The 14,574-nt window shown below is 43.6% G+C and overlaps 1 protein-coding gene across 3 annotated transcripts in view; it reads left to right on the forward strand.

The window, feature by feature from the left end:
- The window catches only part of ATXN7 (ataxin 7), a 146,924-nt gene extending 135,968 nt beyond the window's left edge, over nucleotides 1-10,956 (forward strand). For all 3 annotated transcript variants that reach the window (XM_056860010.1, XM_056860017.1, XM_056860028.1), the window contains 5 exons: nucleotides 2,679-2,947; nucleotides 5,463-5,661; nucleotides 6,131-6,252; nucleotides 8,905-9,856; nucleotides 10,610-10,956. In XM_056860010.1, coding sequence (XP_056715988.1) covers nucleotides 2,679-2,947; nucleotides 5,463-5,661; nucleotides 6,131-6,252; nucleotides 8,905-9,856; nucleotides 10,610-10,627 — 1,560 coding nt within the window. In that variant the 3' untranslated portion in view covers nucleotides 10,628-10,956. The remainder of the gene's footprint in view (nucleotides 1-2,678; nucleotides 2,948-5,462; nucleotides 5,662-6,130; nucleotides 6,253-8,904; nucleotides 9,857-10,609) is intronic.
- The last annotated feature ends 3,618 nt before the right edge of the window (nucleotides 10,957-14,574 follow it).

Here is a 14,574-nt window from a genome sequence, read left to right on the forward strand (position 1 = left end):
CTTATAAACCTGTTAGGATTGACTAGACTACTTTGTGTGGTAATGGGGCTCAGTCAGGCCTGGTTGGCGCAGACTATCTTGAGAATGGAATAAGTTGGACCCTTACCACCCACCACCCACATTCCTACAGCTTTCAGTGCAGCTCTTCACAGTTTCTGTGAATGAATGATTTCACCATTAGTCATTTATGCATAAAAACCATCATAACCTAGAAACATAAGTGCAAAAGCAGGCAGTCCCGTCCTGTCCCCCATTGGAAGAGGAAATGAGCAAGTTATAATAACTTCAGTGCAGTTCTGTATGGATTTATTGGCTCCAGGGGACATCTCAAAGGTTTGGCAAAACAGGAGTTTGGTTTACACGGGGCAGCTTTGATTCAAGGCAAGTCTACTGGGAATTCTGATGAGAAAATTCAAACAGTGGAAAATTTTGATACTGGGGTTGAAAACGAAGGAACATTCAGCAACATAAAAATAAACGATAAGTGTTCTGAATGATACTTTTTTATTTAAGAGATGCATATAAGAGAGAGTGCATATTACCACTCACTATTTGGGCGAATGTTCATGCCCTCTTTATTTTTCTTACTCTATTAGATGATTTGCTTTGAATCTATGGCAGGAGTTGGGCACCAACTACTTTAGATGTAATGTAGGAATATTTATGTTGAGCAGAGTGATGACTCGCACATGACACCCTTTGGTTGCAGTGCTCATTTACTGTCAGCAGAGGGAGCACGAGGAACCCTAAATTAAGTTTTAAAAAAAGGACATCTTGAGCATCTAAGAGGATATTTGTGTTTGTTTTTTAATGAAAACTATTCTAATATCTCTATCAATCAAGCTCTGTCTTTAGAAATTTCACAAGAGTATTTGGGAATCTTAATTACACCATCAATTAAATTAATTACAATTAAACCAGGGTCCCCAACCTTTTTTGAGCCTGTGGGCACCTTTAGAATTCTGACACAGCAGCACAGTGGGTGCAGACCACAAAATGGCTGCCTCAGGAAGCAGAGCCAGCCATAAAACGGCTCACCTTCAGTCACGCAGTAAAGATCTTTGTGCAGCGGAGGCAGCTGCTGCCAAAGCAACGTTTTTTGTAAAAAAAAAAAAATTGCACCCCCAATCAAAAGCCTTGTTGGGTAAAAGTCCTGTCTGTTCCCCCCCCCCTTTCTAAAAACACTTGGTGGGCACCCTTGTGTTAAACAATCTACTTATTTGACTAATATCATGGCTTCTGAATGTGATTTATCCTCGCAGTGTCTTATATAAGTCCACCATGCAGAATTTGTATGTGTCACTGTGTGCTAGGTCATGTACTTGCCTCACCTGAGACCTGATCCACGTAGTAGAACAGGGATCCTTCCTCACTCCCCTCTTTTCCTCTCCACATCCTGGTGCTTCTCCAGGCCAACCCTGGCCCCCAGAGTTGGACGGGTTTCTTACTTGGCCAGATGCACCCTACCTTACTTCCCGCTGTCCCAGTGCTCATAAGAATATAAGAAAGACCATGCTGGATCAGACCAAGGCCCATCAAGTCCAGCAGTCTGTTCACACAGTGGCCAACCAGGTGCCTCTAGGAAGCCCACAAACAAGATGACTGCAGCAGCATTGTCCTGCCTGTGTTCCAAAGCACGTAATATAATAGCCCTGCTCCTCTGATCCTGGAGATAATAGGTATGCATCATGACTAGTATCCATTTTTACTAGTAGCCATGAATACCCCTTTCCTCCATGAACATGTCCACTCCCATCTTAAAGCCTTTACCACATCCTGGGGCTGTGTAAGTAGCACTTTCAGGCTACAGTTTTGCATCTCTCATGTTTCCCCAAGATATCCAGGCATTTCACTCACCTGGACGTACAAGTTACATGGAAAGCCCTACTCTTGATTGCTCTGTTAGCCTGTGCTTCCTTCTTACTGTGGCTTCTTCTTGTTCCCTTGTTCCTTATACTAAAGACTAGGTAAATTAACCACACTACCTCTCTATACGACCAAGATATCAAGTTAATTCATGTATTGTATTTCCTATTACTATGTATGGGTGTGAAAGCTGACAATGAAGAAAGCTGATAGGAAGAAAGTAGATTCCTTTGAAATGTGTTGTTGGAGAAGACTGCTACGGATACCATGGACTGCCAAAAAAAAATTCAGTGCGTTATAGATCAAATAAAGCCTGAACTGACCCTAGAAGCTAAAATGACTAAACTGAGGCTATTGTACTTTGGCCACATTATGAGAAGACAAGAGTCACTGGAAAAGACAATCATGCTAGGAAAAGTTGAAGGCAGCAGGAAAAGAGGAAGACCCAGCAGGAGATGGATTGACTTTATAAAGAGAGCCACGGCCCTCAGTCTGTAGGACCTGAGCAAGGCTGTTAAAGATAAGACATTTTGGAGGCCATTGACTCAGGGTTGCCATCAGTCGGAAGCAGCTTGAAGGCACTTAACACACACACACACTACCTCCCTATATGTCTCTAGCTCTGTCTTCCTTATAGCAAAGGCGTGCACCCCAGGCTTTCATAACCTTCTCCATTAGCAGATCGCCAGGTATGGTGATTACTCTTTTTAGTATTCCCGGCTCGTCCATGTATATTATGTGTGTTTTACTTTTCAGAATTCCTGTTCACCCGGTAAGAGTGCTTTGCTTGTTTGTTTTATTCTGACTTGCAGACACATTCCCTAACTCAACGGAGAGCCGTACAGGGTCGAAGGAAACGGTTTGATCTGTTACTCGCCGAGCACAAAAGTAAAACCAGGGAAAAAGAACTCCTCCGCCATTTGGATCATCATCATCAGCAGACGCCCCCTCTCAGGGAACCATATCCCTCACCTTCGAGAACTTCCCAGGAGCTGCACCAAAATTCTCATGGAGTGAATCCTACAGACTCAAAGCCTTTAGCACCTAATAAACCCAAACCTCACACCCCCAGTCTTCCAAGGTAAATAAAGGTTGATCATTCGTGCGCCTGTGCCTGGCAAAATTTCTCAAGAGCAGACTTGGGAAATTAGGTGATTTTCAGCATCATACCTGGGCAAATACTCCATTAATGTTGGTGTGGCAGCCTCAGTCCATGTACTTGAGATGCTTTTGTGCTTACCATCCCCACTTGGGGTGGAGTTGGGAGGAAGAGGCATTGTGGCTCAGCGGTTGCACCCACAGAAAATCCCAGGTTCACTCCCTGGCCCCTCCAGTTAAAAGGATCCTGGCATAGGTGAATGTGAAAGACCTCTGTCTGGAGATGCTGGAGAGCTGCCAGTCTGAGTAGACAATACCGATCCTTGTAGATCGACCGTCTGGCTCAGTGTAAGGCAACTTCCTGTGTTCACTGGCCTGTACTGCAGCCTGATGTGAGAATGGCCGCAGAGATACTGGCATTCAGCAAACCGTGCTCTTTGACCCTGGGTCATCATGACCTCAGTCTCTTCCCAGTTGGCAGTGGTGTTACATGATAGCTCTGGTAACTGAACTTAGCATAGTGGCATGTAATGAAAAGGAAGGTATTTTCGATGTTTTCAGGGTAAGTCTGTGGCCCAGATTATGGTGAACCTTGTATTGCAGTTGGGAACACATGAAGCTGCCTTATACTGAATCAGACCCTTGGTCCATTGAAGTCAGTATTGTCTACTCAGACAGGCAGTGGCTGTCCAGGGTCCCAGGCAGAGGTCTTTCACATCACCTGCTTGCCTATTCCTTTTAACTGGAGAGGCCGGGGATTGAACCTGGGACCTTCTGTATGCCAAGCAGATTCTCTACCACTGAGCCATGGCCCCTCCCCAAGCCTGAAGGTATCAGCCGAGCACATTTTGAGGGCTACGTCAGGTAACTAGGGTAAAAAGATATGGTCATAGGGCGAAAACGCACAGTTGCTTTAGCCTCCTTTCTTCCCTGTTCCAGCCAGGATCGAACGCACGTTATTGCATTCGATCCTGGCTGAATCCTGGCTGGAACAGGGAAGAAAGGAGGCTAAAGCGACCATGCGTTTTCGCCCAATGTCATTGAATCCATTTGTTTCTGTTCAGAGTTGGGTGCCAGGAATGACAGTATGCCTCATTCCAGAGCAGGGGGGAAATATTTAAATTCCTGAAATTAGCTTATCTCAGAAATTTGGTTTGTAACGAACAACATATTGTATTACCAGCTGGCTTTCCAGGCGTATGGCAAGTTTGAGAAAGTAGCCAAACTTGTTCCATGTGAGCCAGCAAGGTATGTTTGGTTGCTAGCTGCACAAAGTGCTTCTGTATTCATAGAACATACCATAACTTTACACAATATTGGGGACAGTTCTCGTGGAGAAAAGTAGCGACGACGAAAATGACTGGAACAAGCCGTTGCAATTAAGTGTTCTTGTTGTCCCCCATCTCAACTGCCAGAAAAGTTAGAAAGGAGTTAGAGGGGATTGAGCTCTCTTTATACTGTGCTCTACCCTCAGATGTGGTGTGTACTTGGATGAATGGGCCCGTTCTCTTGAACCTGTTTGGCAGTCCTTTCTTTTTCCATAGCTGAGCTGAACTGGGGAACAGGAGGTGTCTTGTGAAAAGCTTTGCATGCCCCGCTGTCAGTCTGTGTTTAGGGGAGGGCCCCTCAAAGGCGTGAAATGCTCACATGCACCCCCTTTTTAGGGAGCCACACTTCCCAGGTCCCTAAATGTTCTTTACCCCTCCTCAAAAAAAAAGAAGAGCCACTGCTTTAAACCCCCCAACACTTTCTATTCAGAAACAGGCTGTTCACAGCTGCTAAGCCCATGCAGTTTTTCCCCTTCCAAAAAATTCTCATGCTTTCTGTTCGAACGAAAAATTGCCAGTGTGAGGTAGCCAAAATAAAATTTGCCTGTGTGCTGAGGTCTGTGAGGGTAAACAAAGCTAATGAACTTCGCACTGGCTTCATTTGTCCTGTGACATCAGCACACAAGCAAATCTTGCTGGTCACCGGACAGCTGGATTCCCCCCCCCCCCTACGAACAGGAAGGATAACTGTTTTTGAAGAAAATATATTGCCAGCACAGCAGCCAGTCAGGATTGTGAGCAGGCCCCCAAAGTGTAAGTATCAGTGGGAAATTTGGGAGATGCCCCCTCCCATGGTTCCATTTCCCACCTAAAAATGCTTGATGACATTCAACCTGGCCCTGCTTGTTTCTGACATCTGTTGGGTTTCGTCTGCCAGGCCTTTTGGCCATTTCCAGCGAACATCATTTTGCAGGTGCACAATTGCTATTTATTTTATGGAATCTATAGACCTGCCTTTCTGCCCTCCTTAAGGGCCACTAAGGCAGCTAACAAATAAACCTGCTTGCTTGCAAGTTTGTTTTGCAGCTGAGCCGAGCAGAATCTTTGAAATCCCGTTAACGGAAGCAGATGCTTGTATGTAAAAGTGCATCTTCTTGTTACTTTGAAGCAAAGCAAACAGTCATTCACTAAGTGCCACTCATTTTTTTCAACGATTCCCCTTTTCTGAAGGCCTCCAGGCTGTCCAGCGCAGCACAGTGGGAATGCCCCCAGCGAGTCGCCATCAGTCCATGAATCTCCACACGCTCCCTTGCCTGCCGCCGAGCCAGCTTCTCGGTTATCCAGCGACGAGGGAGAATGTGACGAAAAAGAAGAGCCTGTCGAAAAACTGGATTGTCTTTATTCCGATCACCATCCTCAACCAGCTGCTGTATGTTCCAAGTTACACTTTGTCCTGAAGTTTGTGACTTTGCCATAGCTTTTTTTTTCTTGCTATGTTATCTGGAAGGAAGAGAAATACAGTGCAGCTGTAGATGGGATGTAAAAAAAGAATTTGTGTTGAATAGCAGGAACGGGTTGCTGATGTAGACATTAAGTTATTTGGGGGGAGATGTTTGGGTGACTCTCCAGTATGAAGGCAGAGAAAGGCTTCAAATAGCACTGGCATGTTAAAGACAAATAGCGTAGGTCTCCAGGTAGCAAGTGGGTTTCATTTCTACGGAGACGTGGTTTGTAAGCTAAGTCTCTCAAATGGAAACCTTGTATTTTCATTGTCTCTGTTATTCAGTGGTCACAGGAGGGTAATGCCAATGTGTTCCTTTTGGATTCACATGTATTTGATAAGATAAATCTTAGAGTTTGGAAAAACTGCTTAAGCAAAATGTGTCTTTTCCCTCTAGTTTTGCACATTTGGTAGTCGACAAATTAGAAGAGGTTACTACGTGTTTGATAAGCGGTGGAACCATATCCGATGTGCACTTAACGTCATGGTGGATAAGCATCTTAACTCTCAGATGTGGAAGTAAGTACAAATTGACGAGATTATAATCTGAAGTGTTTTTACCTGTATTCTCACACGCACACACGCGCAGGGTTAAGAGGAAGACCTATAGCAGTTTGAAGAATGGGTTTGAACTTTATTAGCAATTTCTAAAAATGGGATTTGCATCTGTGCATTGCAGGTGTTTTAACGCTGAAAGAGATGGCATGTGGGGACTACCAAGCAAACTCTTCCAATAGTAGCTGTTGTCTTGTTGATAACTTACTCACTCTGCAGGGGGAGCAGGAAAGGGGACACAAGGGGGGGGGGAACTTCAGAGAAGCAGAAGAGAAGACTGAGGGGGGATATGATAACCATCTTCAAGTACTTGAAGGGCTGTCATATAGAGGATGCTGCTGAGTTGTTTTCTGTTGCCCCAGAAGATCAGACCAGAACCAGAGGGTTGAAATTAAATCAAAAGACTTTCCGTCTAGACATTGGGAAGAACTTTCTAACAGTTAGAGCGGCTCAGTGGAACAGGCTTCCTCGGGAGGTGGTGAGCTCTCCTTCCCTGGAGGTTTTTAAGCAGAGGCTAGACGGCCATCTGTCATCAATTCTGATTCTATGACCTTTGGCAGATTGTGAGAGGGAGGGCATCTTGGCCATCTTCTGGGCATGGAGTAGGAATCACTGCAGGTGTGTGTGGGGGAGGTAGTATGGAATTCCCTGCATTGTGCAGGGGGTTGGATTAGATGACCCTGGTGGTCCCTTCCAACTCTTATGATTCTATGAGATCTTTGTAACCCACTTTGACAGGGATCTGGTCATCCAGACTTCATTGTCTGGTTGAGAGATCACAGCATTTCATCCATGTGTGCTGTTCAGGATTTGTAAGGGAGAGGTAGGTAGTTTGGACCAGTTCTTTGTCAAAGAATGGATGATACTTGAAAGCCCAACTGTCATGATTAACTCCCCTACATCTTACTGTCTCTGCATCTTGTCACTTGTCCTTTCCTTCCTTGGGTCTGGAATTGTATCAGATTTCTCCATGGTAGATCCTTGATACTCAGGAACATGTCAAGTGCTGGAAAGGAAACACTGAAACCACCAACGTTCCATTTCTACCCTCAAAATCTGCCACTTGGATGGGGGGGGGGGAGGGAGTTCGGGGCCTAACCAATGCTTGTTCTTCACCAGAAGATACAAGGGCAGAGGGGATGAACAGGGTTTGTTTGAAATGTGCGTGTGGTTTTTCTGCCACAACAGAGGCAATGTATGGCTTCTCCAAGAGGCTCTGTCCAGTCATGGATCATGCCAGCCATTTGCACGTGACTGGAGGCAGGACCTTATTTAAAAGGTAAAGGTAGTCCCCTGTGCAATCACCGGGTCATTCCTGACTCATGGGGTGACGTCATATCCCGACATTTACTATGCAGACTGTGTTTTTACGGGGTGGTTTGCCAGTGCCTTCCCCGGTCATCTTCCCTTTACCCCCAGCAAGCTGGGTACTTGTTTTACTGACCTCGGAAGGATGGAAGGCTGAGTCAACCTTGAGCCGGCTACCTGAAACCGACTTCCATCGGGATTGAACTCAGTTCGTGAGCAGAGCTTTTGACTGCAGTACTGCAGCTTACCATTCTGCGCCACGGGGCTCTTAGGACCTTATTACTTGATTGCTATTCCAGACTGTATGACTACTTCATGACTATGTGATGTTGATAAATTGTATTTATGGCTGCAGTAGTACATCCACTCCTTTAAGAGGGAAGCGCACACGAGGATGAGTTTCCCTTGTGGATGGAAGCCTAAAACAGAGGAAGAAGTTTTCAGTTATATATTTTAATTATCTTGCAAAAACAACACACATATAGTCATAAAGATTTTTATATATATATATTTATGTATATTTTTGAGTCTGGAATGTTGATTGCTTAGACCACTAAAGAAGGCTGTATGGCCAAAACGTGTACGGTCAGAGTCAAATTGTGTGATTTTATGTCTTATTGGGTTATATGTGGTATTAGATTATATCCTGAAATAAATAGATACATATTTTGTACTGACAGAACCTTTAGATTGTATAACCTTTGGCCTTGGATGGGTGTTTTTTTCCAAGCTTGTTAGGTACCTTTTCCATCTTTGCTTTTCAATTAAGTTGCCCAATTTTATATGGAAGCAAAAGTTGAGTATCCCTTATCCGGACATCTTGGGACCAGAAGTGGTTTTTATTTCAGATCTTTCTCTATATTGGAATATTTTGGAACTTTTGCATATACCGTACATAATAAGATACCTTGGGGATGGGGCCCAAATTCATGTCTGTTTTATATACACTTTATACACATAACCTTAATGTAACTTTAAACAGTATTTTTAAATACTTTTGTGTACATTGAACCATCAGAAAGCAAAGGGGTAACTGTCTCACCAGAATACCTGTATTCGCTGTTATACAAGAGCAACAACAAACTAACTAACAAAGGCAGGCTTTCAGCCTCCCCCTACGATGCAGTGCACACTGTATTTTGTTTTATTTTTAGGTTAGAGGAGACATTGAAAGCGGGTAGCACAGATCTGCCTGCATGCCGGCTCGGATCAGTCTGGACATGGGATGTCCGGATAAGGGATACTTCACCCGTACAGGCAAAATCGAGAAAGCATGCTACTTCTTTTTTTGTTTTTCCGCCCCCCCAGGAAAATTCCTCCAGCGACAAGCAACACTGCATCCGTACGTACTCCGCATCGGACCAGCTCCACGCCTGTGTCACAGTGCAGCGCCAGCACGGCAGGTTTCCTCATACCCCCCACAGCTGTGTCCTCACCGGGGCTTGTGTCTCCTTCCTGTCTGTCTCTTAGCGGTAAATCGGTACCGTCCCACGGGACTACACTAAATGCCAACCCTGCTAGTTTTGGTGCCGCAGAACCGGCCTGCAGTATGCAATCGAGACAAGTGTCTTCATCCCCTTCAACACCTCCAGTGCTTTCCTCAGTACCGTCACCTCTGTCCAGCAAACCTCAGAAACTGAAATCCAGCAAGTCTTTCAAGCCTAAGGAACCTTCTGCTAGCAGCACCAACTGTAACAGTACCAGTAGCAACAGCAGTGGTGGCAGCTCAGGAAAGAAGCGTAAAAACAGTTCTGCGCTGCCAGCACCTTCTTCTCATTCCACAGAGTCCTTTAGGAAAAACTGTGTGGTGAACTCTGGAAACTCTGGGGCTTCTTATCACTCGTCCGTGATGTCTTCATCCCACAGTGTTGGCCTCAACTGTATGACTAGCAAAGCTAACTCGGTTAGCCTCAAACATGACCAATCAGGGAGGGGCCCTCCAACCGGGAGCCCTGCAGAATCGATAAAGAGAATGAGCGTGATGGTGAACAGCGGTGATTCCACTCTCTCGTTGGGGCCGTTCATTCACCAGTCCAGTGAACTGACTGTGAACTCACACGGTGGGTTTTCCCATTCGCACCCTTCCCTGGACAAATTCATAGGAAAGAAAAGAAAGTGCTCGCCTGGTTCAAGCAGCATAAACAGCAGCAGCAAAGCAAACAAGGTTGCCAAATTGCCCCCGGTGAACAACATTCACACGAAACACACCGGTGCAATCCCAGGGACACAAGGACTGATGAACAATTCTATCCTGCATCAGGTATGAAATCTTTAACTTGGGCCACATTCATAGGCCAAATGAGCAAGTGTCATTAGCCCTCATTCCAAAGCAAAGCTTGCATTTGTATATTAGGGATACCTTGGGGTTCTTTGGAGGGTAGATGGTGGATAACTTTGTTGTATACTTTGTTTGTTTGGTTTTTTTTGTTTTTTTACAAAAAAGTTTTAATGAACTCTATCTCATCTGTCTGCTTGCTAAAAAGTGTAGAAGTTGTTGTGTAGCATAGCTTTTCAAATAGGAGTCCAGCAGCACCTTGAAGATAAAGAAAATTTATTCCTGCCATGGGCTTTCATAAGTGAGAGCTCAAAAACAAAAAAACAAAACAAAAGGTAAAGCCGGCCAAAATGTTGTTAGTCTTTAAGGTGCTACTGGACTTCTGGTTAATTTGGCTACAACAGACTAACGCAGCTACTCCTGGAACTGAAATTCCAAGTACATCATAAAAAAAAAGTATTGTAAACATCAGGGAGAGCTTAGTCAAATAGGTTTGGTTTGGCTGCTGTTTCAACCAAAAGCTCTCCATACAAATAAAAAAATCTGATGATAATCAAAACAGCAGTAAAATAAGCAGTTTGCTCCTAGAGCAAACTGGACAGTTGACTGTTATTTACACCACTAGTTTTCCCAACACAGGTTTTGGTATTCCTAAATTACATCATTGATGATACCTTTACTGCTTACCCTACTACATGTTGGCTTATTCTTTTTTTCCGTTTTTAATTTGTGTGAAAGCCAAAGGCACGTCCCTAGCAGTTTGACAGTACCACAGTAAGAGAAGAACTGGATTATTTTCACTACAAGCGGGGGAAAAAATCTCTATCTGGAAATTCTGGACTCCACGATGCCTTTTGAGTTCTCCCAGCTTCCCACGGTCCTCAGGTGTGGAAATCTACTGGACTGTCGCTCAATCAAGGAGTTTCCCTGAAGCCATGTCTGTAGCAGCGAAGTTGGAAATTGGACACTGGATTGCTGTTCAGCCACGGGGTCGTTCCTATCAGTGTTACCAGTGGTCTGGACTGCTCGCTACATCATCTTGCCACTATGTGACCTAGATCGGTTGGGCAAAATAATGTTTGGGAAAGAACATAACCGTGGACTCGTTTTGTTTCTTTCCCCCCGATAGTGTCATATCGGCTTTAATTAACTGCCACTTTGACGCTTGTCCATTCAAAACCCTTCAAGAAGGGGGGGCACAATGTGTTAGGCACAATAAAAAAAGAAGCCCCTCTAAAAGGGAATATGGCTTTAGTGTTTTATAGCAATGTTCCTTGATTGGAATACAAAAAAAAAAAAAATAGCACAATTTTAGAAACAAAAACAGTCTACGTTTTTGCCCAGCCTTTTGCAAGTAATTTGGGATAAGAAGCTGTCAGGAGTACTTAAAAAAAACAAAAACAAAAAACAACTATGGCCATCCTCTCGGAAGAAAAAATGAATTTTAAATGGAGAAAAAAATCATGGTACAAAAAGCAGTAGAAAAGAGCAAAAGTCCAGCAGCACCTTAAAGACTAACAAAATTTCTGGTAGGGTATGAGCTTTTGTGAGCCACAGCTCACTTCTTTGGCTTTCATGAAAGCTCATAGCCCGCCAGAAATTCTGTTAGACTTTTAGGTGCTGCTGGACCATTGCTCTTTTCTACTGCTATTGACAAAACACAACTACCCAACGTGCTCTATCTCAATGGTACAAAAGATTTCTGGGTATCGTGAGCCAAGCACAAGTGCTCTTCATCCTTTTATTTCAGTCGAGCTTGTACGGAGTTTCAATACAAGCCCTGAAATACATGGAGGTTTGCATAGTGGCAGTGTTTGGAGAAAGGCCATGCCTGGTGGGTTTTAAGGCAAAATTGCTAAACGCTTTAGGCTTAAAAATAAAAATAAATAAGGAAACCCAGATGCAAAACTCTCGAATCCAAAATGGTGAATGACCTCTAAAACTGTTCCCAAAGAAGCAAGTTCTTGACCTATACTGTATGCCATAAGCCTTTTGTTGTTTTGGGGAGTTCGGTGGGGAGAAGAGAAAATGCCAATTTTAAGTTGGTTATACCTTCCAGACCCTTTAAAAAAAATTAATAACCCTTGAAACAATCTCAAATATTTATAACCCTGATTTTTCAATACCGTATTTCTGAAACTCTCCGGTAAGTCGATGCCTTGTTCACACAACCAAATTAGCACACACTTCCCACCCACCCCTAAAGCCCACATTCATATTTTACTGATGACAGTGTGAAGTGCCAGTTCAAATTTTGATCTCAGTGTTAAATCCTCCCCTTGATGTATTGGTATCCAGTCTCACAAGGATAGTTGTCTTGTGAACGTAAGGGGACTTTTAAACATGCTATTCCATCGTACATGGTCGTTTTTTTCCCCATGAGAATTTTTTTTAAAAAAACTCCCTCCCCCCCCCCCCCCAAGGGCTTTAAACATTATTTGTTCTGGTTTGTAAGAGTAGTGAAATGCTATGTGGAATTTTACACATTTTATAATGTGGAAGGAAGAGAAAGTATACACCCCAAGTAATAGGACATAATCCAAAGGCAGGTCCATAAAAAAGACGTTATCCTTTCCTATCCATTTTAATGAGGCACGTGGAGGACTGGATTCAGACACCCCTTTTCCCCGCACCATGACCATGGATCTCTAGTCATCAAGTGAGGCTAGAATGTCTTGAGGGCCCGTCCCACGATGGATTCTGCCACACACCCCAGTTCAGCAAACTTTAATTATTTTCACCATGGGAGCTGCGGAATGCGCCGAACTGGGACACCCCGTCAGGCCACCATAGCCCCATTATATTCCCACCACTTGAAAAACCACAGGGCCAAAAAAAAGTTCATTCGTTGAGGAAGAGAACCTGGTGGGTCTGAGTCCTCCACGGGGCTTCTTGTGCGGGAGAAGCTCTCAGCAGAACGTGCCTGTAGACTTCTGCCTTAAAAAGGGGCATCAGATCTTGCTGAGAGGAGACAATCTGAGCCTATCAAATTCATCGCCCAGCCCAGCCTCTTTCCCTAATATGGTGGTGCAGTAGCACATCAGGGATTCTAAAGCCACCAAAAGCAACAGCTGTGCTTGTGGGGGGTCTTTTTTTTTTTTAATCTGTTGAGGTTTTCAAATCAACATGAAATTTGCTACTGAATTATTTTAAAAACACACACAGACACAGTGACGCGAGAAGACTCTATGCAGACAACTACCGAGCCTTTCATTCACAAAAAGATCACGTTTTTACAAGTAAAGGAAAAAAAATACTTTGGGCGGTTATGATTATGCAAATGTTTTCTTTTTTTAAAAAAATGACTGCATAGCGGGAGGTCGGAAGAACCCTTCCATTGTACAGGTTACTATAAAATGTTTAAAAAAACCTTCTCAATTGGCTTATTTGGGAAGGGGGAAATGGCGGGGAGGGGGTGGGGACAACCAAAGTAACGTATCTGCTCTGCAGAGAGGAAAGCGACACTGGCTACACCGCACGTGTTGGATATTTTTTCAATCACAAGTGCAATTGGGTTTTGATAGAATTGCCTTCGAAGGCTGACAATTTTTTTTCGTAAGTTTAAAAACCTTAGTGGCTTTGAGTACTCGAACGTCCTCTTTGGGGTTTTTTGTTTTTTTCCTCTTAAACAATTACGTTGCTCCGAAAGCGTCAAAGCAAGTCCAGGTTTCTTGAAACGCATGCAGATCTCTGTAGAAAAAAATTCATCAGCTAACCACTGTGTGTTAACCCGAAATGGGTTTGCGGCAATTCCACTGTGATATGTCTGCATTGCGAGCCATGGCGAAATGGACAGGAGCTTTGTGCAAACATGGCCATGCTCTTGCACGGGCGCCACTGGGTTCAGCGGGGCTTATGTAAGAGGCATTACAGAGTGGAATTGTGTCTGTTTGCCATGGCTCATATTTTTTTTCATACTTACTATGAATAGAGCCAGAGGACGTCTTAATTTATGCCTGCCCTTGAACTGTAGACTTGCTTTACCTGTTGCGCAACACCGTTCCATTTGGGGGCTTAGTAGCAAATGGAATCGTTTTCGAAGCTTTTATTGTCTGACAACATTCTTATTGTAAATAATTAAGGAAACTTCAATTAATTTATCTTGCAAGATTTGCAGTGGCTGGGGTTGTTTCTAGAAAGATTTTGGTATTAATTTAAGAGATACAATTTTTTTATAGTCTTTCCAGCTTCTCATTATGACTCCTGCAGTTTTCTTAACCTAAAAAAAATGTTGCAATGATGAACAAAGAATTATACAAAAATAATGAAACCCATACTTTTGTATCTTTATTTTGGAATTTCTTGTTCTATTATAAATATTGAAGTATCCCTATTTCAGAAGACATATTTTGTTAATTGATTGTACATATTTAAATATGTATTTTTGCACAGGTCTTTTTTCTTATATCCAGTTTTGGTACAATTGAAATCATCTAGTATTTATTAATTAAAGAGAGAGAAAAAAGCAAATACCTTTTTTTATATAATTTGAAGTGGTTCACTGCCAAGCCAATCGCTAACATGCCTCCTTTGCCGTTTTTAAGTGATTCCTCTGTTTTGGGATTTGGGAAGGGGAGAATTGTGTCCCTTTTATTAATGTCTTGGGAGTTGCAGGAAAGCTCTGACATCGCGGTCCTGTGCTCACAGGGGCCGTCCTTCCGGGGGCAGAGAGGCTGTGTGAGGTTTGGTTGCATATCGTGGGC

This window comes from Euleptes europaea, chromosome 1, assembly GCF_029931775.1.
Source record: "Euleptes europaea isolate rEulEur1 chromosome 1, rEulEur1.hap1, whole genome shotgun sequence".
In the NCBI taxonomy this organism is placed as follows: domain Eukaryota; kingdom Metazoa; phylum Chordata; class Lepidosauria; order Squamata; family Sphaerodactylidae; genus Euleptes; species Euleptes europaea.